This window comes from Neopelma chrysocephalum, unplaced genomic scaffold (assembly GCF_003984885.1).
Source record: "Neopelma chrysocephalum unplaced genomic scaffold, ASM398488v2 Primary Assembly neopelma1_75, whole genome shotgun sequence".
Classification (NCBI taxonomy): domain Eukaryota; kingdom Metazoa; phylum Chordata; class Aves; order Passeriformes; family Pipridae; genus Neopelma; species Neopelma chrysocephalum.
In genome coordinates this window covers 4,843,083-4,866,862 of record NW_020897736.1, presented here as the reverse complement: position 1 = coordinate 4,866,862, position 23,780 = coordinate 4,843,083, and the positions used below count along the sequence as shown (strand labels likewise).

The 23,780-nt window shown below is 36.9% G+C and overlaps 1 protein-coding gene across 2 annotated transcripts in view; it reads right to left on the bottom strand.

Annotated features, from left to right (window-relative positions):
- The window catches only part of TRPM7 (transient receptor potential cation channel subfamily M member 7), a 52,532-nt gene that overhangs the window by 19,286 nt on the left and 9,466 nt on the right, over nt 1-23,780 (bottom strand). For both annotated transcript variants that reach the window (XR_003534971.1, XM_027688173.1), the window contains exons 2-17: nt 13,440-13,519; nt 12,155-12,193; nt 11,509-11,707; nt 9,658-9,871; nt 8,973-9,097; nt 8,192-8,363; nt 7,154-7,328; nt 6,443-6,566; nt 5,773-5,845; nt 5,383-5,483; nt 4,368-4,502; nt 3,099-3,152; nt 2,381-2,521; nt 1,761-1,895; nt 877-1,157; nt 165-393 (exon numbers count right to left, since the gene is read on the bottom strand). Coding sequence is in view for 1 of the 2 variants with exons in the window: in XM_027688173.1 (XP_027543974.1) it covers nt 165-393; nt 877-1,157; nt 1,761-1,895; nt 2,381-2,521; nt 3,099-3,152; nt 4,368-4,502; nt 5,383-5,483; nt 5,773-5,845; nt 6,443-6,566; nt 7,154-7,328; nt 8,192-8,363; nt 8,973-9,097; nt 9,658-9,871; nt 11,509-11,707; nt 12,155-12,193; nt 13,440-13,519 (2,277 nt within the window). In the remaining variant the exon portion in view is untranslated. The remainder of the gene's footprint in view (nt 1-164; nt 394-876; nt 1,158-1,760; nt 1,896-2,380; nt 2,522-3,098; nt 3,153-4,367; nt 4,503-5,382; nt 5,484-5,772; nt 5,846-6,442; nt 6,567-7,153; nt 7,329-8,191; nt 8,364-8,972; nt 9,098-9,657; nt 9,872-11,508; nt 11,708-12,154; nt 12,194-13,439; nt 13,520-23,780) is intronic.

The following is a 23,780-nucleotide window of genomic DNA, read 5'->3' as shown; positions in this document are numbered from 1 at the left end:
TTCCAGTTTTGATTATGTTATAGGAGACTGGTTTACAGGATTTATTAATGTAAGCTATAGTTGTGGAAGCTTTATACCAATAGCATTTAAACACACACTTTCCTTCCCTTTAACCATAATCTCCACTGGCCCTTTTTACACCGATAAACTGCGACAACACTTACTTTGTACCATGAATTCTTCCTCATGTTCAGCCTTCCCATCCACATATCCGATAACAACATCTGTGTACAAGTGTGTGCTACAAAGGGACGGAGCCTGGATGACACTGCCAACTTCAGACAAGTGGAGTTGCTCCAGTTTTTAAGCTCATAGGTTAATAATTTCATGGCCATAGTCTCATCTTGTCGGAAGGACTGTTCTAACAGCTCAACTGCCAGTTGGCCAAACTCACTAGAATGAAGAAAAAAAAACAAAACAACATAGAGTATCTACAGAAAATGACCTTGAGTTTAGCGCGAATTTTCCTGTATAAATTCCCAATAGCACAACTTGAAGGGACTATTATTTGACCCTTCTGTGCAGATACATGGTAATTTGTAACTATAACACATCAATCTGTGGTTTCTATTAAAAACATATGCATGCTACAAACAGCTATTAAAACATGCACAGAAATTACAAAGAAGTAAATGGCACATTCATTGTTCTTTTAATTCAACTATAAATAAAGACTTGCAGCAGTTCTCAAGAGAGAGCAATATCTAATATGAAACTTCTACTGGAGTGCCACTCAATCCTTTTCTGCAAAAAGGAATTGTCTTCAAGTGTGCTAATAGAACAGTTTGTTTTGTTCATATATAGTTCATATATTGTTCATATATATTTTATTGCAAATGCCAAGAAAATATTTTGAACAATATAAACGTAATTTACTTGGAATACTGTTTCAGTTCTTCTGAAGTATCATCAACAAGGTCACTTTGTTTTGCTTCATATGCCATTGAACGATACACTTTGCAAGCAACCAAAGCTTTTGCCATGGACTCCTCGCCGTGCTGCCAGAAGAAAAGGGCCATTTTCTGCCTCTTCATCAACACCGCCCACAACAGCAGCTCATTGAGAGGATAAGCAAAACGTCTCATTTCAGGATCATCTATGTCTACTATTTCATCTTTGGTTCTTTTCTTTTTTCCCTCTTCTGCACCAGTGTCAATCTTCAAAATAAAAGCAGGAAGTTACATTTTTAAGTCTCTATACTCGGTCGTTGCATAAACTTGAAATAAAACGCTGAGTGATCCAATACCAAATTATATATAATTATAAAACGAAAAAAAGAGTTTCTGAAGACTCGAAAAGCAGCTGGAACTTTTGTTCGAAAACTTCAGTTGAGTCCAAATCATTTTAATAACTGTGAGACTGAGTTACTTTGAATTATAGATGAAAAGAAAAGCAGTAGCTAATATACCTACATACAAATGAGGAAACTCATGGAAACTGCTTATAGTAGTAATACATGATCAAATCTTGCTCTGAATCCACTGAGTTCCTCCCCCTCCCCCATTGCTAGAACTGTGTTAAAGATAAGCTTTTTGGTCCTTAGCATATCAAAGCTTATCCATAACTATACCAAAAGAGAAACACTCTTAAACAGCTACCATTTAGAAACAAGTACAAAAGCAAGGCTGAAATTCCAGCTTTACCAAACTCAGCACAATTGCTGCTACTCACATTTCAGTGAGCACTTGGATTTCAACCAGGCTTTCCAGTCTTAGCCGCTTGAAACAAGCCCCCACCGTGCTCCCCTCACCCATGCATACCTTTGGTTTGTATGGCTGCGCTGTCTTGATGAAATGGTTATGGCGCATTTTTTCCTTCTTGTCTGCCCTGTTACCAAAAGACTCGTGGCTTTTACACATCTGAGGAGTAGCACTTGAAGGATTTCGACTAGATCTCTGTAACGGGGATAAGGAGAAGGTGTCTGGTTACTGAAACATTGATGAACTCATATGACAGCACAACCAGAATTTTCACTGGATATTTAACATGGTTGCTTGTTTGTTTTCATTATTTTTAAGAAGTCACCAAATAGGCAGTTACACTTGCTGTTTAGTGTAGCTTACACAAGGAGCTAAGATGTCTGCATCCCAAGCCCTATATAATCTGCATGTTTAGTGCCCATTCTTCCCCCACCGAGTAGGAAAAGAGGGAATCACAAAGAAATAAGGATGTGCTAGAACAAGGAGCAGGAGAATAAAACCTTTTGTTTGCCCTCAATCCGAAACCAGCTCTCAGCTGCCCTCATAGGCCTTACTACTGACTTGAAAGGTAGTCCATTAACAAGAGGAACAAAACAACATGGACCCAATTTTTCTCCAGAACACATAGGTTTGGGGTTTTTAATTGAGAACATAGGTCCCATTACCCCACTGCTACACACCCGATTGTTCCCGCTGAGGCTGTTGTATATCGCTCTGAAGCGCTTCCTTGTATAGGTGCATCTATAGGTTCCTCCCATCAGATATTCAATAACCAGTCCCACATCAATCAGGTTGATTTTATATCCTGGAGGAAGATTTCCCTAGGAATACAAAAGGTATTTTTTAGTTTTTCAAATTATAATCTTATGCTTGCTTAGAGTGTTTCTACATGTTCTATCACAGCTCTAAATAACAAAAACAAACAGAATTTCATTATTAAAAAAAAAACCCACATCAAGACAAAAATGAAGAAACATCTACACAGCTCAATAGTTATTATTTTCAAAGAAAGACCAGGTTATAGCTTCTGTTCTTTACAATCTCCCTTAGCAGGATAGATGTTTATTCCCTTGGGGGCAGGAGGGACACACTGGTTTTTTGTCTTTTGTTTTAACAGAAGTACTCTTAGCTGAGAGTATCAGCTTTCCATCCCCCCAAGAAGGAAAATTTTCAAAAGGAAGATGAAGAACAACATTCTTCAGGTTTAACATCTTTCAGGCAGCAGGGCACCAAGCATACAACAGCAAGTATTGTAAACAACAAAATGTCTGAAGAGGTAACTTATTACTTACAATAAAACCTAATTAATAAACTACAGATCAAATGGACAGTCAAATACAAGAAATGTTCATAAAACTACCATTGCTGGTTTGACAGATTTGTACCTTTACAGCATACCTGTTTGACGTCCCGAACAAGATGAAAGAGTGTTGGGTTAGTTGGGCCTTGTTTCTTCATAAAAAAAGAGAGGAAAAAAGTTTGGAATGAGAAATTCGCGTGCAGCAGCAACACGAGAAAATTACAGTACAAGCCAAATACTTTTGCATGTTGGCTCAAATAAAAAAATCCCTAGCTTTTAAACAAACAGAAATGCAACAGATGCAAAAAGGTCACAGTATTGTAGTAGCTACAGACTATTTCCTTTTTTGCTGCATTTTACTTCCGTTTTAGTTTGGGGCATAATATTACACCCATAGTTTGTCCAAAAAAGGAAATAGGTGGGGAAAAAGCCAAACAAAAAATAAAATCCCAACAGAACCAGAACAAAAAAAGCAGAATGAATTTTCAGGAACACAGACTGATACTCATGTTTACAGTATTGCAGGATCCATAGTAAAAGCTCCCTTACATTTTAAATTTTAGTCTGAACAATCCCCCTTTTTACTAAAGTGGATTTTAATTCCTTCTCTGATTTCCTGTGACTGCATGAATTGTTACACTTTCAGACATATGGTTAGCCTCATCTCCCACACAGAACTCTATCAAAATCACATCAAGTGTGTAAAAGCAACACTGTATTATTAATTTTTAAAATAATTATTTAATTTATTTAATTAAATAATCGAATTTAATTATTTAATTACTTATTTAAAAATAATTTAAAAATACAGTTAATAAAAAAATCTTATCACATGGACTCCTTTACAGAGCTCTACTGGCTAAAGAATTAATTCTTTTTTCTTTTTTTTCTTTGTCAAAAGCAGATAACGGGATGGTCAATGCAAGCCTAAGCCATATTTGTTTACCACTCATGAGTATATGTGTACTACTACATTAGCTAATTTTTGGTGGAACACTTAAGCGTTTGGCAAAACTACCTTGAAATTCTTAAATCAACACCTAGAGCAACAAAATTTTTCTAAGTAATATTTACAACTATGCAGGTTCACAAATTAAACTATTTTTACAACTATTATGATAATGTTAACTGCTATAGACAGCATTCATCCTATGAAGCTCTATAGATCCCATATTTTGTGCACAAGTTTCACTCATCTGCCTTTCTCTTGTTCTCTTCTCCGCTGTGAGGAGGGTTTACACATTTCATGAGTTCCACAACATGGGCTGCAACACACCTTCAGACTGGTGCACACAGCCCAGTATCCAACATGCTGAGCAACTAAAAAACTGTTCTAAACGTAGCTTAAAAAGCAATCATTTACTTACTGTGTTATAAAGTTCTTCCAGCCTGGGAATTGTAAGAAATTTGTGCATGCTTACTCCATTTTCAATCAGAAGTTTCACAAATGCAACTCTATCCATCACAAGAGCATCCAACATAGCCTGTTCCAGGGAGCCAACCTACAACAAATAAGTAACAAGGTAGAGCCTGGAGAGAGCCAGTAAAACAGGGCATCCCAAAAGTGCACTTAGATAATGTGTAAATCCCATTCATTTACAGGGCTGCAGAAACCTTACATGTCTATAAAGGTGTCACCTTTGGTTCAGAATATGTCCTGAATTTCACACAATTGCAGGATGAGAGAATATTCTGAAGACTTTAACTGCTTCATAGGTGTCTCCTAGTGAGACAGTACATGGGACTAAGTAGACAATTGGTTTAACATGATTAAGCTGTTCTCACAGATTGACATTGGATAAAACACAGAGATATAAAACACTTAAAGCACAATTTGCTTTGAAGACAAATGGTTGGAACCATCATTTCAGTCAATAAACCTTACAGTACATACTTCTGACTGCACACTCAATAAGTTTGTGGTTTATTTGTACAGTAACAAGGGGAAAAGGCAAGAGCCACCATGTAGTTTTTAAACTAATTTTCAAACTGCAAGAAACAGATATTTTGTCCCTGCCTCAAAAGACACTGCAGTGCTCCCAATAGTGCATTTTAGTAGATGCTGCTTAAGAACTTTCCATGATCATGCAGCTGCAAGGAATAAAGAGCATCTGACTAACATGAATTCAGTTTCCACCTCTTGTAATGTCTTTGCTCTGCTAGTTATTCAGGAGACTTAGCACATTTCTAAAATTTTTGAACCATTTTCCAATACATAACAGCAAAACAGCTGTAAGACTACACAGTGTGCACAAATAAGTGTGTCAGTTTTCTACAGTCTCTCTCTACAAAAGTCAAAAGATTCATTCTTTGCAGTAAATTGTGCTTCTCTTTTAGAAAACATCATAATTATCATTCTGCTTAATCCAGACCATTACATACCAGCCATTGTTGCCCATAAACAAAAACGTGATTTTTGGCTATGTCAACTCTGTCCCACGCAAGTGTAAGAACAAGCTGGTCAAATGCAGATGCATTCGTGCCTTTAGAAGCAAACACATTGAAGAAAATACAAAATTAATTAAAATACAAGCTAATAAACGTTCTTGCTTCCTAAAAAGACTAAATCAAGCAATCCAGTACAAAGTTATACACCATATTTTATCATTTATGTCACATAATGGTATTACACAATGAGAAAACATAATAAATACTTTTTTTATTTAAAAACTAAAGATTCCTACTGGCTATAGTATTGTATGAATAATCCATCATATAAAGACTAAACAATAATAGCTGGAGGTTCCAAATGCTCTTAAAATTAAGTCTCACCTTTTAACAAAGCTGTAAGTATTGCAACATCAATGTCCTGGTGTTCGTCTGACCCAATATGAAAAACTGTAATCTGTCCAAAAGGGAAAAATGAGGAAAACATATTTTGAAGTTATTTTCGGGCAAAGGTGATTAGCTCCAGTCTTTTTTAATCTATTTCAATTCCTGACATAAAAGACACCTTGTCTTTGATGCAATTTAAGCCTGCTACGCTTGATTTAAGCATTTAGCATGCACTCTTTTGTTTTGTTTTCCTAACTGGGTGCCACACAAGATAATTCATTACAGGTAAAGGCAGAGCACAAATCCTTCACACTCTTCAATCAATTTGAACATCTCTTCCTACTGTGATTACAATACTCTCTTGTCTATAACACAGGACCCTGTTTACCTCTCCAGTTCATTCTAGATTGAGATGAACCTGCCAGCAAACATGTTTAGTTGAATATGGTAATTTTAAACCAACATAATATGACATCTAAATGAGACACCAGTCCCTGAACTACATATAAAACTCTATGAGGTGATTTTGTTTTAAACATGCAGAGATAGTACACTTTTGTTAGTAGTCGTAACTAAAAGATACAAAAAAAAGGAAACAAAAAATTATATCATATATCCATAAATGCATGCACCCTGCATAGAAAATTTTATGGCAAGATCTACTTACAAGTTCTTTTTTTTTCATGCATTCCATCAGTGTCTGAAACAAATGAACTGCTTCACTTTGACCAAAGTTAAATGTCTTTTTGATGGTTGAAATGATTTCAGGCTCAGCACCCTCAGGAACATTCCTGAGATCGAAACAAACAAACAGGAAAGCAATTGTTTTATACATGAACAGAAAGAACAACAACTCATTTAATTAGTTTCAACATGCCCATTCAGAGTCCTACTGTCTGTAAGGTTATCACTGTTTCTGTGGCAAAACCTTGGGTAACCTTTAGAAAGTATAGGTTGCTTAATCTACAATTTTCTGCTACTGCCTCATAAAAGTAACTCAACTCTCTCTCCCTTTCCTTCTCTTATTGAATTCTGAGATACCATCAGTGAAAAGATTTTGACACTCACTTTGCTGAATAATCTGCTTGTGATCTTACCATGGGCAAAGCTGTTTGGTTTACAGCTACATCAGACCCCTGCCTCCTGTCTGAGGCAGCCCCTGCAAAAAGGACCCAGTATGTTTAAGGATTTATACAAGGCAACTAACTAGAAGTCACTAAGTATTGTGGAGCCTGACCACATCCCTCTTATTATTTGAAATGACACTTGAAATAGCCAAGTGTTTTCTGCACTAAACAGAAAAGGCTCTTGTACAAATTCATTAGGAAATGATCTCAAAACCCACCTATGTACGACAGATAGTTTGGCTGGGACTTACCCTCCCTCCTCTGTTTGCTTGTGAACATAGGCCAGTATGTCTGCAGCTCTACCAGTTCCTTCACACACCACCACTGGCACCGGGGGACTTTCCTGAAGGAAGTCTAAAACTGTGAGGATGACATTGGGGCCCCCTTCGAACACAAGTGCCACCACAGGCACACCTTGGCCAATTCCTGGAAAGTTGCAAATCAGTAATGAAAACCAGACAATGTTGTAGGTATATAGGGAACGCTAAGATCAAGTTTACACATTTAATAAATCAAGTTTGCCCCTTTCATTGAATAAAAATTAAAATGCTGCCTGCCAGACATGTTAACTGTTGTTAATATGTGGTTTCAAGCACTGTTATACTTTGGGCTGGGAGGAAAGCACTGCAAAGCTGGTAAATACAGTGGAATACAGTCTACAGAACAGAGGAGATTCTTCACAGAAATATTCACGAACTAATGCAGAAAACTGAAAAATTTTTCTTTTGGAACTCCTCTTCTAACTTCCCCCAAATAGTTTGACAATGACATACTATACATATGACAATACATATATCATTGGAATATGGGTACATAAAAACCCTCTACTGATAGGAAACATTGCGAAAGCATTCCTAGAAGAGTCAAACACGTGTTGCTCCATAATTGGGAAAACACCCAAAAATAAGTCATGGCTTCTTTGCACAAACAGATGATGTTTTACAAAGTCAATTGCCCTATTGTGAAACTGCAAGTGAATGGTATCAAAACCATTAATCAATCAGACCAGGAAGGTCTGATAACACACCAAGACCTGAACTGACTTACACTTGCTTTATCAAAGTAAATAGACAACCTTATTCAAAAGACTCTTCTCACTGGTCCCAGAGAAACCATAAATCTACCAGCGATCTCTAGGGTCCAAAGTTGCTGTTGAAATTTGCAAATTCAGACTTGAAACAGAAACAAAAGACTTAAATTTTCTACTTTGTCATTCAGATGTTTGGCGTCAAGTACCTTTTTCATTAAAGCACAGTAACACTCAACCCTCAGGCAGCAGAATTACTTACTTGCATGGATCCGTTGCAAATTAATGGTTTTTTCCAGTTCTCTTCGCAATTTAACTTCTGCTCCATACTTTCCAACTGTTCCATCATCCACCAGAATGAAATGGGAATGGAGGTTATTTAGGACGTTTAGTTTACTTAATGGATTTAACAAGGTCTGATATGGAGCAACCACCTAAGTGTAAGCACACAACAATGTCTTTTACTTGTGAAGATTCATACTTATTTCTGTGAAACTTAACTTTTTGTCTAGACACAAGAACTGGTGGCTCAACAAGAAGCACTGACACATAAAAGCCTGCCTTGGGTCAGGATACACCAACAGCTGTAGCTCTGAACTTTGTGCAGGGAAGCAGATCATTATATCACTAAAGGAAGCTGTTCTGAGGGATAACAGAGAAAAGATTCATTAAAAAGATGTCTTTGGGGAAAAACTTGTGACTGCTCTGGCAAACAGTAGCTCCACATCGACATTTTTCAACTTAACATCCTCTCTAAATGTGAACTGTCTGTAATACTTTAACATTTTTGTAATTTGAGTCAGTATCAGTAGGGGAGAAAAAAAAAAGGATTAAATACTTAAGAACAAGCTCCTCCTGTAGCACATTTGCATTTTGCAACTTGTTTACACATAATGATCTTGCATAAGTCACAGATGTCAGTGTATCTTCACAACAAAGCAAGTATTCCAATGATGCAAAGCAAGGGAAAAAACATGCTTGAGCAGATTTGTCAAAAAATACAACAGGTAAATCGTTATTTCAGTTAGGTAATTCATCCTTACATCTCTTCCAACAAGGTCATTTCTGTTTTCAATCACTCCCCACGGAGCAATCCCAATAGTGCAAATCTTTCGAGATGATCTGGAAGCATGTTCTCTTAGAGCATCCCCAACATGTTTTGCAACACCTGTTTGTGCATAAAAAGATCATATGTATTGAATGCTGCACCTTACTAAGAAATACAACTGTTTTATTTAGGTAACTGGACCTTTAACTGTTTTATTTTGGTAATTGGGCCTTTAAGGATCCGGGCACTTATTTGACACACCACCAAAGAAAAACACCATACAACATCTAATAGAAGGAAACAAAATAATTCAACAAAATAAAGATTAGCCTAGTAAAAAATAGAGAGCTACAGTACATTATTGTACTTGTTTTTAATCACATTAAGTTTTTCCTCTTGTGGTTTCAAAAAACAAAACCTAGAAAACAACCAACCAACCAAAAAAAAACAAACAAAACCAAAGTCCCAAAACCAACACCTCCCCAATACTTTACTTCTCTTTGCAAGACAAAACAGCAGCCCACTTCCAACTACACATGTTCAAAATTTATTTTAATTTCACCTGACCAAACTCACTCAAATTTACTTCGCTTTAAGAGGAAGCTACACATCCATTAAATCTTTTGGCTCTTATAAACCGTAATCCAGTTAACTGTGCACATTCTTTAGTAGTTCTTTACCTGTGTTTACTCCTCCAGTTATAATCCAGGCTCCTGTTGTTACTGCAGCTTTGATAAGACCTTTGCCAAGCAACTGTTTGATGCGTGGGTGAAGTTCGAATTTCTGCATGCCCCCATGTACAGATATAACAAGCTTTGGCAACTCCATCTGCCACTCTTTAAGCATAAGTTGCAGAATAGCTTCAGGTTTAGTGTCATATGACAGTCGCACATACTGCAGGCACGAGAAGAGAGTTAAAAGGTTCCAACATGTGAAAAGAAGAACCAGGGCACATTTCAGGATATATCATCCTATTCCTGGCTGTGGAAAATGTAATTCACTTTCTCAAAACACAGAAGATGCAATAAATGAACAAGCCTCCTTCACGTCCTCTAGAGACGAGGACAAGACAGTTAACAGTTTGGAAAGCAAGTTTTGGACAAGGCACGACTACAAAAAGATCCTGGTATTCCCTCCTACTGGCACAGGGGCTTGGAAAAATGAGTCTTTATGAGAGCACTGGATGATCTCTAAATTAGATGAAATTCAGAAGCATTTATAAAAGTTCTACTGGGGAGAGGCTTTCATGTCCCCTGCAAAGACTTTTTCAGACAGTTGCTTGGTTTTCCTCCCCTGTTCCTGGTGGGAAGAAAACCTACATTTTTTAATAGAAAACTTCAAAACTGGCAGCTTTTTAACTCGCTGTCTTTAACAGCATAAGATTAAGTAGATGGTTGATTAGCTAAAATACTGCCACATCTTCAATACAAGCTATTCAACGGAGGAGGGGATAGCATGCAGAAATTAAACCCTTCCTGAATCAAGTTCTAAATAAAAAACCACCACTACTCCATTTAACTGGTTTGAGCAACCCCACTTGCACTCTGCAGAAGGAGTGTGGGCAGCTGCTATTTCTGTGCACCTAGAAAAGGGTTCACAGCAATTTTAAGCTATACTGAGAGTACAGAGGAACCCATACACTGCTATTACCAACATGAAAGAACTCTGCTAAGGGCCCTTCCCATTTCAGAGATGATCTGACTTAAAGCACTGGACTGTCCTTGGGGGTTCTGCATAAACAACACAGCTCCCTCAAAAGCACTTCAGTTTTGCTACAGGAGCCACACCGTACAAGAACCCCTTGTAGCCTATAATTGCATAAGCATTAAATAATTTCTACCACAACTAAAAATCCTTCACAAAATGGCTGTGAAGAATCTGTCAGAATTTCCACTTTTCTAGCCTCTCCAGTACATGTGCACTTGGGAACTAAGAACTGGTTTCCAAAATTTAGATTTATTGGTATTCTTGCTTTTAACTAACCTCCTCTCCCCAAAAACTTAGTTATTCTGTTCAGCACAGCTGTGCTTAAATGACTGTCAAAAATCTCATAAAGAAGCATATTCTACATCTGTCCTTAATTTTAAATAAATTTTTTTCAGATTCTGGAAATTATGAATAGAGGGTTAAGATAGCAGATATTACTTAACAGTCCTATAAAAATGTAACAGTGTTGTTTTGCTGTATTTTCATGAAGTCTGAAATGGTAACACTTAGTTCTTAATGCAGTGTTCTGCTGAAGTGTTTATGAATTCTTATTACCATTCGCAATTTGAAGGTAAGGTTGTACATGAATACAACTAATTCTGATAGATCTGAGCAACTTTAGTCATGAAAAACTAATTTCAACAGATGAAAATCAGAAGGAATTCAGATCACAACAAAAAATACTAGCACAGAAGAAGGAAGTGACTTGTCACAAAATGGGTGATAATACTTCAGCCTACAATTTCAGAAGTGAAGCATCCAGAATATCAACGTAGTTAGAGTAACAAAAAAAATACAAACAACAAACATAATGTCATACGTGCCTTAGCCCTGTAAGAATGAGATCCCCCTTGAAAGTTGATGACACCATAAGCATCCGTAGGGGTCTGTTCTGTATGTTTTTCCACTGACCACTCCTCTATTTCCTGATTACTGTTTTCACCCAGCTTCACATCCGAGTATTTCATAGCCAGACTCGCAGTGAAACAAGCGTGTTGTCTGACCAAGCGGCCACAGCAGCACCTGCACCCAACCACAGCGTGTACAACACTTGAGTAAATACTATTATTAGAAAATAAAAGAAAGGAACTTCTTTTGTCTATAACAGAAATAGAATAGATTTAGAAAGCAAAGATTCTAAATATTAGAAAAACCTCTTTTCCAGAGCAAGCCTTGTTGCCATAAATATTTATGGCAATAGGTAATTACAATACATATTATTATGCAAATTATTGAAGCTCACTGAGATAGCGAGCTGGAGGCCAGATAAACTGATTCTTTGAAGTCAAATAAATTTGTGATCTACATATTGCAGACAGTTCTTTAAACATTAGTTAAATTTATTTTATGTCTAACCTTTCACCAACTTGTCATTCATAATATTGATCCAAACTTTTAAAAACCCTATTATGAAAGCACTTATTTAATGAAAAAATATTCATAAATATTTTAATTACAAAGAACTCTTACCTGACAAGTTGCTGACAAATCTGACATCCTGGAAGGCATCTGTAGGAAATATTGGAAGATGTGAGTTAAGTTCAGTTTCAGTTTCAAGGGCAGGGGAAGGAGGGACACGGATGGGATGGGACACACAACCACTCAGACCACCATGTGCTTACAGAAAGATTGGTGAACAAAAGAGAGCCCCAATAAATGGAAAACATGATGCCTAAATTTGTCCATTTTCAACATGGTAACTTGGCTGTATTTTATACAGTAGTGTCTTTCCATACAGTTCATTATGTAATTTCTCTCATCTCCCATATTAAACATCTCCCATGTTTTCCTGCTAACAGCTTTCTTAACATCTAAAATTAGCATAGCAGATAAATTTGTATCACTACTTTCATAAGCAGCTGTTAACCAATTATGGTTAAGAGTCAGCATGCAAAACTGTACAAATACAGATGTCAGACAGAAGTCTTTAATTTTACTCAGACGTTGTGCATAAACAATTTTTAAATTTTGTCCGCTGTAAAAGTTACACTGCTATTAATCATTTATGTTTTTAATACTGACCTGTAGCTTTATATCTTCTCCATAAATTACTAAATTATAACTGTCTATACTAAAAGCTAAATATCATCAACACATACCAAATAATCCTGTCTACCTTTGATTAATTTATGCATAACTCAGAAACAACAGTGAGCAATTCACCAGCAACAGGAGGCGATTTTTAGAAACTGAAGGGCAGAACCTGGTGGGAAAGTTTTAAAGTCCCTTGTAAGCTACAAACAGGTTAAAGTAAAAGGGCAAGTGTTGAAGACCATTTTGCTCCTTGTTAAATGCTCTGGAAATTTTAACAGCTTCCTAATTACTTGGTTTGCATTTGCAAATTTTCCATGTTCTACAATCATGGCTATAAATTCTAAAAGCTTCTCGTGTCACATGGTTTCAAGGAATGAGGTGAATTATTTACAATAACTTAAAATTTCTACAGCATTTACTTAGTTCTTTTTCTGTTTAAAAACAAAGTTCTTAAATGAAAAATAATACTTTGCCCCAACAGAACAAAAGAGATTCATAAGGTTTTTTTATGGAAAAGACGGAAATAGAAGTTCTCCCAACCTCAGAAGAAAAGGTTTCTAAGCTGCTCTCAAACACACGAAGCTTAAAAATCCTGATCATGAAAGCATGAACTCAAGACAGTATTTCTTACAGACAAAGCAGTTAGTCCAACACTCTTTACAATACTGACTTTTTTAATTTTAAAGAGCAGCAACGGGTTCTTGCATCATTTCACCTTTACCTGTGGGGGTCTTTTGAACTTGGTATAATGTACACACACTCCCTCTTCGTGAAAGTATTTTCTATCCAGGATTTCTGGGACTGAAAAAAAAACCATAACAGCATTATAAAATACAAATCATAAGCCTTTGCAATTAAAAATGCTTCTTAAGGAAACAAGAGTTAGAATGAGGGGTTTGCTGCCTCAAAAACCTTTAAACCACATATGACCCTATAAGAACATTCCACATATCCAGAAGTTGAGATAACCAGAATCATTACATAACTTATACACAAGTCCCTTAAAATCCAAAGCAATATTTTTCAAAGCTAACATTCAAATAGCAAAAACTTTTAATATGCAAATAAAGATGTACAAAAAAAAATAACATACACGGGTGACCTATCTTGCTAAGAAAAATAATCAGTTAATTTGTTTAAATTAATTGCACTACACTGAGATAACAGTAATTTCGTCTTTTTCCCTCTTTATTAAAGTAGAATTTTAATCTTGAAATTGTGGGTAAGGAAGCTTTCTAACAACACTGGCAATCTTTTCTAGTAGCAATAAATAAGTCATAACCTTCTTTCTTCAACAAAATACTTTTCATTTCAGTAAACAAAATTAATTGGCATCTCTGAACTGCGTTTTAAGCTTAGACTTGAAACATGCTCTGAAACACGAAATCAAGGATGTTCACTCTTTCAAATGCTTCCCTATTCAAATAACTGGACATGAATTTCATTTCAGTTGCTTTAAACAACCACATTAACATTATCTTACATGATAATCTTAAGATCACATGCTAAACAATATCATAATGTACAACACCTACGTCAAGTTTCAGCAATACATTGAGAAAGGAACTCAGACATGATTTTTAGTAATTAAAAACATGAAAAATCTTGGAATGCTAATTTGCATGTTATGCAATATTGCTTGAAATCCTTATTAAGAATACATTAAAATTACTTCGTTGCTAACAGCAATGTTCTACATTTACATTTTACTTTTAGAAAAATTTGATACATTTCATACCTGTTTAATTTTACAACAAGGGGAAAAAAGGCTGACAGATATTATTCACAGGTCCAAATTTTTAGCTTCCTCCTCTCATAATTTTTCTTAACACTATTAAGCCTTAGCCCTTGTGATGTGAATCCCAGTTTTGGAAGCTGCTTTCTGCTGAGTCCCCATGGTTTACACGGGTGTTTTTGTACTTCATTTCTTAAAACCGAGCTTTGCTTTAAAGCTGCAGTAGTTTAAGCTCATATACAACTCTGCAGATCCTCCAGAATATAAAAAGATAAAGAAGGGTAATTTAATACTTAGATGTTTCAGCCAGCTGGCTAAAACTATACCTTCAAGCAAGCTATCACAGCATAACATGCCAGATGTTAAAATCCAAAGAATATAAACCACAAGCAATTGCGTCAATTGCTCCACACAATATTGTTTTATTATTAAGTGGTGATCAAAGCTGGGGACAAGGAACTCTGGCTCACAATGTGCAACACCACTTTTCATAATAAACAGTTCTGAAAATAAAAAAAAATTTAAAAAACCACAAAACAACCAACGATTCGTTAATTTTCTTTTAAAGAATGTAGTTTTAACCACTTGTCAAGAATTTCTCTCTGTTCTTCAGCAGTGAATATATTTTCAGTACAGCACTGTGCTATTTATGTAGAGGAGGCTCTAAAATGTTATTAAAACATACTTGGAACTTGTCATTTGGTAAAATTAAAGTCTCTGCAGAAGCATGCCTGTATGCTAATTAATCTTTATTGCAGGAGATTTTATACAGGATTTGCTAATTACAGGGTCTCATTTTCTGTTGAGAAGGAAAAAGAAAAAAAATACAAACCAAGAAAAGAAGAGAGTAAGTGAGAGACACTTCTCATAAACAGGTAAAAATCACATTAAAAATATGGGCTGTATTGCCCTCCACGTAAATAAGAACTACTATTACATAATGTTCCTGTGATGATCAGAAACAGGAAGATGACATGAGGACACTGCTAAGGATAAATCAGTTGCAGCAATTACCTCAAAGAAATACTTCCTTATCAGCTAAAGATTAAGTTAAAATAGGAGATCAAGGCAGAAGTCCAAAATCAATAGGAGTTATCAGACTGTTTCAAAAAATTGCCTACTCTTATTAAAGCTTTTCATCATCTGCACAGGACACACAACTGCACCTCTCAAACTCTGCTTCCAGTAATGGGTGACCCCTGATGAGTGTTCTGTTTTCCCAGTGTATTTTTAGAAGGTGTACTTTACACCATAGTTATGGGCAAGATGGGTCATGGGCCTTTTAGCAAAAAGCACAAGTAATATCAGCATATAGTGAGCTATTTTACAATTGTTTACTTTCTTTTCTTTCAAAATTGCACTTGTAGAAAAAAACCTTAGCTTTCCAAATTCTCTCCTGTGCATTTTCAATCTCTCAAGCTAAATAAAAGTTAAGACGTACAAGAAAAATTTTAATACAATTAATATTACTCCAGAACTACCTTCACTTTTTCCTACAGGTGAGTTACCTACAGAAATTTCACCACATTAAGACCTCTTAACAATCAGTGTTGGCAGGACCTTGTCTACACACAAAATAATCCTTAACTTTTACTTTTTGGAAGGTTTACTACAGTTCCTACTAACTCCTCATCCCCAAGTGGTTCAGACTTTAAGCTGTAGCTGGTTATGCAAGAGATCTCATTCTGGTTGTACTGACTTCTGAGCAGACACTGTGTCTTTCAGTACTTCTGAAAGAACTTCAAGAAGCAAAAAGCACATAGATTTGATTCAATAATCTAGAAGAGATATGGTCACCCTGGGATCATGATTAAAGGAAATACTTTACACTATTTCAAACAAATAAATCCTTTCTTAACAGTTTCACAAATGCTGAAATAATTTTTATTGCCATTTGAAACAAAACTTACACAAACATTTGCTGAACTACGAGCTCAAGAGAACGTGCCCAACTACTTCCGAGTTCTGGAAGTAGTTAAATGTCAAGATAATCCCATGGCCTTTTACAACAGCTGGAAGTTTGACCACAGCCATTTTAGTATTAGCTGGTTTTGATTCAGCAATAGCTTTAGTGCTCCAAAACCCCAATAACAAAAATTACCTAAGTGTACCTGCTCCAGATGCAGATGTTACCTTTACTGAAATTCATAATGGATAACTTTAGCAAGGCTTTTCGTAGAATGAAACTTTTACCACAAACTATAATTTAAGGGTTTGCATATAGCAGGTTTCAAAAAAAAAAAAAAAAAAAGGGAAACAATCAAAGTGCAGTATGAGATCAGGTCTCAGGAAAAAAAACAAACAACCACTCCCCCCTTCAGCTCACTTAAGTGTTTGTAAGAGCCTCTCATTCAACACACTAAAAATAAGAAGACAACTAAGTTTAGCAGGGCAGCAATGGGTGCACAATAGTATGGCAAAACCTTATCAAACTATTGTGAAATTCGCCAAGTTTACTTAACAAACTTGGTCTGAATTATTTTCTCTACAGAAAGTAAGCCTGCCTGCTCAGCAAGATCTCAAAATTACTCGCATGATTTTCAATTAACAAAAATATGGCAGCTATAAATATATTGTGTAGCTGACCATCCTCAACTTCTTCATGTACAAAGGGATCCCAGTTTATTCTTTCTACTCTTTTGTGATACTGTATACTGTTGGTAGCTCATTAGTTCCCCCAACCCACGGGTCTGTTGACAGTTTATCAACAAACCTGACCTGCTGAACCAGGAAACCAACCTGGATTCAAAAATAATTTTCCAAACTGTGACTTCTGTGGAAGGCTGACAGTGGAGATTTCAGTTACTGACTGCACAGACCTGAGTTTCAAATTTAGAAGTCATATCACATTTCTACACCATCTCATATTTCCTCTTTCAAATCTTTGCTTACACCATACAGCAGTTCGACACATGCAATAGTTTTTAAAGGAACAGATCTTCCAATTTTATTTGTCCTTTACGTAAAAATCAATAGACTCTATATTCTTTCCCCATCGCCTCACATTTTCCTAAAAGTTTATTTTCCATCTGAATAAAAGAAAACACATGGAAGGTTTCAGCAAGCCTGAAAACAAGAAGACACAGTGAAAACTCTGCAGCAGGAATAGCTGTGCTAGCATGGTCGCAGAGGAGTCCTATCTGTCTAGGTCACAGCCAACAAGATAAATTTCAAAACATTTCTAAGAGACATTCTGTACTAAGCTTTAGCTTGTCTATTCAAGGAAATGTCCACTGACAATGTTCCAACTTGAAGTTACTGCTTCTTATATAACTATACATGCTGCACACACTCTTTTCATGAGTTACCAGAGGATCTCTTATCTGAGAAACCCACTCCATCAGCCAGACACGTGCTACACCATGGGACTGACCTGTGATCCCTGCCCAGACAACTAACCCCTGGCCAAGCACTGGGCTCCTGCAGCTATAGCTGAAAGGCACAAATTCCAGACAAACCTCATAAAGCCTCACGCTTTTATGCTCGATACATTGAATAAAACCAAATAAAGCCAAGCAACCGTGATAAATACAATGTCCAGTTAAGTTAACGCACATCAAGGAGTTTAGAATTCATAAAGCTTCCTGTGGGAAGAGATGCCATAAATAAAATGCATGCTAGTTCTCATTGCAAAGATTTCCAGCAGGCACCTCAAACCTTTAAGGCACTGAGCACCACACTCCAGGCAAAGCACCTGGACTTGTTCTTAGCACAAATTATCTGAATGATACTGAAAATGTGCATCACAGGATGAGCTGAGTAACTAAGCCATTGTGTATGGGCTGGAGAGTTATCTAAAAGACGGTTATGCCTCTCTACCAAAGAAAATCCTTCCAATTTCGTATTAAAAAACTAGCAGAGCACAAAAATTAGTTCCTCAAGTAAACACTTATCATTTGAGGAAAGTCTTCAAAACTTCAGTTAGCTTAAAGTAAATAAGCAGATGGGAAGGAAAAAAGAAAAAGTTAGGTAGTTTGATGCCATGTATTTGCTAACGTTTGTTTTAAACTCTTGGTTCCAGCAAACCCCAGCCATTTAATTTACTTGCTTTCTCTTTAATTTAGAATTACATATTTCTATAATTTCTGTGTGGGTTTTTTTGTTTTCTTTTGTTTTTTAAAGGGGGGGGGGAAACAAGGCATTTAGCCAGCTAGTATTATGAACTATATTTAAAAGACTCTCTGACGAAGAATGACAGTGTTGTATGTCCACAGAATGCACAAAACACCTACAGAATTTGTTCCTCAATCAGTAAGCACAGTATAAGTCAACCTCATCAATTTTTTGTACTAACTTCTGCAAAAAGTATGGATACGTGCAGTACTAGAAAGACAAATAGGTTCAAATATTGCCACAATGCCAAAAAATATTTATACAGTGCTTTAATGTATCCCTGTGAAGAATGTCACTCTAAATGAGAAGGACTGTGCTTTAATCTTAATTGTTGTTTAATCCAGTACAAATGAAAATATTTGTGCAAGGATATTTTACCTGCTGCCTTTATCAGGACCACTTCATTATTATTCTGAAACAACTACTCACCTCATCTAAAAGAAAGAGTTGGTTCATTTATCTCCTTTTCCCAAATGCATTGGGGCATCTCTTGTCACAGAATGTCACCAACTCAGACAGACCCATCATGCATGAAAGGTGCCTCTGCTATGTTGAAGATCCTGTTTGGAGCAGAGCAGCTCACCTGGCTTCGCTTGACCCATAAGAAACCAAACAGCTCCAATTTTCTGGATTGAAAGACTTCTCTAGTGAAAATATTGCCACAGCCCTGAAAATACACTGCTTGACAGCAAAAAAAGTACTGGTTTTATTTAAATAAAAAACTGTTGAAGCAGGGAAGGAAAAAGGGCAGTCAGAGAAAGCCTCCTGTCAATTCTCCTGCTCAGGGGAAGCAAACCTCAAATGAGCCGCAAGCAACGATAGGAATCTTCATCTCAATGGCTCCCTTGGTGCCAAAAACAAACCTTCAACAATCCTATTCTTTATTAAACAGTTCAGGAGATTTGCTCTGAACAGATTTCACAGCAATCCAGGTCTCTAACAGAGTAGCTATTGTTTCATCAAGTTCTTCTCTGACGTAACAAAAGCCACCACAGAACTCGCCGAACCCTCGTGCAGTTCTGGATGCAAAGAGTAACTGGGACTTGCCAAAAGGGATTTTTACAGTTCCCTTAAACTTTATGAAAATTATTCCAACCTGCTATTTGAAGAACAGGTTGATTCTGTGATAATTATTTCACCATATAATTACAAAGCATATAATTCAGTAGTTTATGATTTTTTTTGCAGATTCATTTAATTCAGAATACCCTAAATTGATGTACAGAATTTAGCATTATGAAATCATTACTTTTAACCCTGACACACTAGAAAAAACCCACAGACCTAATATTTGTGGAGTATTTTTATTACATTCAATCTCAATTCACTTTACCCATATTATTGGGAAAGTTATCTTCTAACTGCAATACAGGTCTTTCAGTGAGAAATTCAGAGTAAATGCAGCACATTTTTAAATAAATTTATTTAACAGGTGAAGGTACATGCTGTTCTGCAGTTAGACCAGCCATAAAATTGCTCCTCTTCTTTAGAAACCATTGAATCTTAAAATGAGAAAAATACACCATCCACACAGGGCATAAAAGAAATACTAAAATTTACCTTGAAAATATTTCATAGCTGATTCTAAAGTAAGAGATAGTTCAGGTTACAAGACAATAAACCATCAGCTGATTTCAGAAGACACGTGCACACTGGTGGAATTTTGAACTGGCTTTTTCTCAGCTGATATAACAATAAACACCTTCAGAGTTAAATGTCCAATTTTAACAGATACAGTAATTAAACTTGCCAAAATCAGAGACTCCCTGAGACTGTCAGCAGAGCAGATGGCACTGCTGCTGCTGAATATGCCTTCAGAAAAGCCGAGGGGGAGCAGAGAGAGAAATGTATTTTGATTTTTATTTCCCAACAACTTTCATGGACAGAATTTGGAATTTTGGTAGGAAAAGGAAAACACAGCAGACGGTAAACCAGTTTCATTGCTGTAAATTGCAGTAAGTAAATTAATTTTAAAAGAGTTTGTTTGCAATCCTCTCAACTAATGAAATACCAAGCTAAAAAATTTTAGCCCTGCTAAAGAATCTATAAATTACTTCCTGTGAGCTCACAGACCAAAAAGTATTTCAAAACATATACCAAAGTTATGACCTAGAAGCAATAAACCTGAGCTTTCAAAGGAGATGAAAATAATTCATTACTTCCTAAAGCTTACAACAATGGATGAAAGAAAAGAACAGAAAGGGAGCATGTGGTAGTAAGAGCAAGGAAAATTCAGCTTCAGTTTTTTGGTTACCTCTGTTTTACCTGTTAATATCCACTTTGTTCAAATGAGATTAAAAAACTGAAAAAAAACCCAAAAACTGCATGATAAAAGTACATAGGAATGTTTTCAAGCCTGTCATACAGTGCCCTCTTCCTTCTGATAGGTTTCCTCGTTTAAAATCCATTTTTAGTTATGTTTCATGACCCATATAAACCAACCCCAAATCTCTCACATTTTTAAGCACACAGCCTACTTCTCCTTGTCTACAGTGATACAATTGTACAGTCTGCATCCTCCTCACCTCTCTCAGCACCAATGATTTAGCCGCAGCCTGCAATCGTTCTGATGTTCCATTGATGCAGACTGCAAGCCTACACACACTCCTAAATAAGCCCAGCAGGAAGGTAGAGTCAGCATTCCTACTCACCAGCACGCACAGAACGATGCCAAGCCTTTTTAAGTGGGTCAAAGCATTTCTGTGGGTATGAAGGATGGCCACTCTCCCTGGTCCTTTCCAAAGGGACCCATGGGACACGCTGTGCTGGCTGCTGAAGCCTCTGCACTTCCCGGCTCATCAGATTTACTCCACATGAAAGTATTAGTTTGGTTCATACCTCACATTTCTGGCAAGTGCAGGGCTTACCTTGCACGTGCCAGAGAGGCTGTACAAACAGACAATCCTATAAACTCTGGGTTTATTTTTGGAAGGAACGAGGCTTGGGGCAAGCTTTTGGAGGTAAAACGACTCACACAGCCTGAGTCTCCTGGCTGTCCTCCTCAAGCAACCTCCAGTTCCTTCCCCATCACACAGGGAATAGAAGTCTTAGATGCAAGACAGAAGTTAGTGGTGGCCACCTCCATAAATACAGTAGTAGGAAAAGGCTCATGGACCAGTCAAATAATTAATCCTGCCCTTGATCTGCTCCTGATTTGTTCCCAGATGAAGAAAGCCCAGCTCTGGCAGCTGCTATTCATAGACAGCAAACAGGCTGCACACTCCTTCCCCTGATGCAAAGGATGTATTTCAGCAGTATTTGAACTGCAGATTTAAGGAAGGTCCACCCTTTCTGGTTCATGAAGTCCATGAACATCTGATTAATGCACCAGGTGCTGAAGCACATTACAACTATAAAGGTGAACTGAAAGGGTGGATGCTGTTTATCTTGCTCTACCACTTTCTTAGTCCGTTCAGTTTACAGATCTGACTTATTTTTCATGTCGTACAAAGAAATACACTTCTCTATCATCACAGCAAAGATTTTGGTGCCTGCTGACTTAAGTAGGCTATTATTAACTCACTAGGGCAATGGAAACTTGTTATCACTAAGGAATTTTTGACATAGCTGGCCTCAAACAACCCTTCGAATATATATATTTAAAACAAAAACAAAAAAAGATAAACCTGTAAGCCTTATGCCCACGTTAATTATCATAGATCAATAATATTTCTCTGAATAGCATGGGTGACAAGGAAGAGCAAGAGAAGATACTAGTGGGCACATGAAATAGGTGACAGCACCAGACCACTGCTAAGAATGAGGACATTTCACAATAACCTATCTTTAGACACAGTATCAGGAAAAACAAATTCATTGTTATAATCAAAACCACCAACACTAGGAAAGAGGTCTGTCAGTAAACACACAGCCAAAGACTCACAGGAAACAGATTTGGAATTTTGTTCACTTTAGCAGTGAGTATTATTAAGAAAATAATTTTGTAGAAGTTACACAATTCAACTCATAGAAGAAAATAAGTCTTAGACTGGTTTCAGGCTAGTATTAAACTATCAGGAATGGAGCTGATGTCTGAAGGAGACAGGCAGCAGTTATACCAGCCCTGACTGCCTTCACATCCTTGCTAAGGGAAATATGGGCACCACCCATGGGCAGGACTGTGAAGGTGTGATGGGGTACATCACATTAACTCCTGTTCTCTGTGTTGTCCCTGCCTGTGCACACCAGTGTGTCAGCTACAGTAAGGGAGGCAAACATTTTAGTCAGAGTTCTTGGGAGATTAGAATGCGATGGAGAAAGCAGGATGAGCTGGGATAAAAGCAAGCCAAAACAAGGATTTGCTATAGCTCACCTGCTGTAGAATTACATAGACTCGAGCATTTTTAAATCCAGCTCACTAACAAAGCTGCTGGATTCAGTTACACTTGCACAGCTTGTCAAGACAAAGAACCAGCTCTCCTATCACAGCAAGGCCCTCAACTGCTCAGGACTGCACAGACTACAGCCCTCATCTCAGGGCATAAGTAGCCTGACAGTATTCTAGAGACATCCATGTATCTACACTCTTATCAGAAGATAAAGTTCCCCACTAAAACTATTCAAGTAGTTTCTGTTTACTCTAGAAAAGTGCAAAGAAGAAACTTAACTGGGTCTTTATTAAGGTAAATGCGAAAGCAGCTAATTACTGTCTCAAATAATATATAATGTTTATTTAGGCACTTTTAAGAATTTCCACTCTCAGTTTTTGAGGGGAACAAACAGTTGCTTGAGCTAGTGATGCTTTTAGAGGCACACCTACATTAAATACTACATATTTAAATAATTACTCAGAAACTAAATATACTATTTTTAGAAATAAACTAACCTTTTTTTTTAGTTTTTTGGGTTGTTTGGGGTTTTTTGCAGATTGAGGGAAACAACTAATTAAATTATACTGAGAGACCACAGCACAACTTGCACTTGGAAAATGTTTTCTATTTTTGATAATTTCTTCCAATTACTCAATGCCAGTAAAACTCACCCATGCTGAGTGGTATGTGGCACAAAGGCCTGTCTAAGCTGCGCTGGATTTATACCTGGGACGGACTCCTCCCTGGCCTACTGGGAAAGGAGTGAAGACAAATCACTTTAGAGAAACAAAAGACACCAGTAAAGGAGGTGGAGATCCTGGCAAAGCCAAGAAACACAGGAGAAATATTTGCTTTAACAGATGCAATTCTTCAAATTATAAAGCGAGGGTGCAGTCAGAGAAGA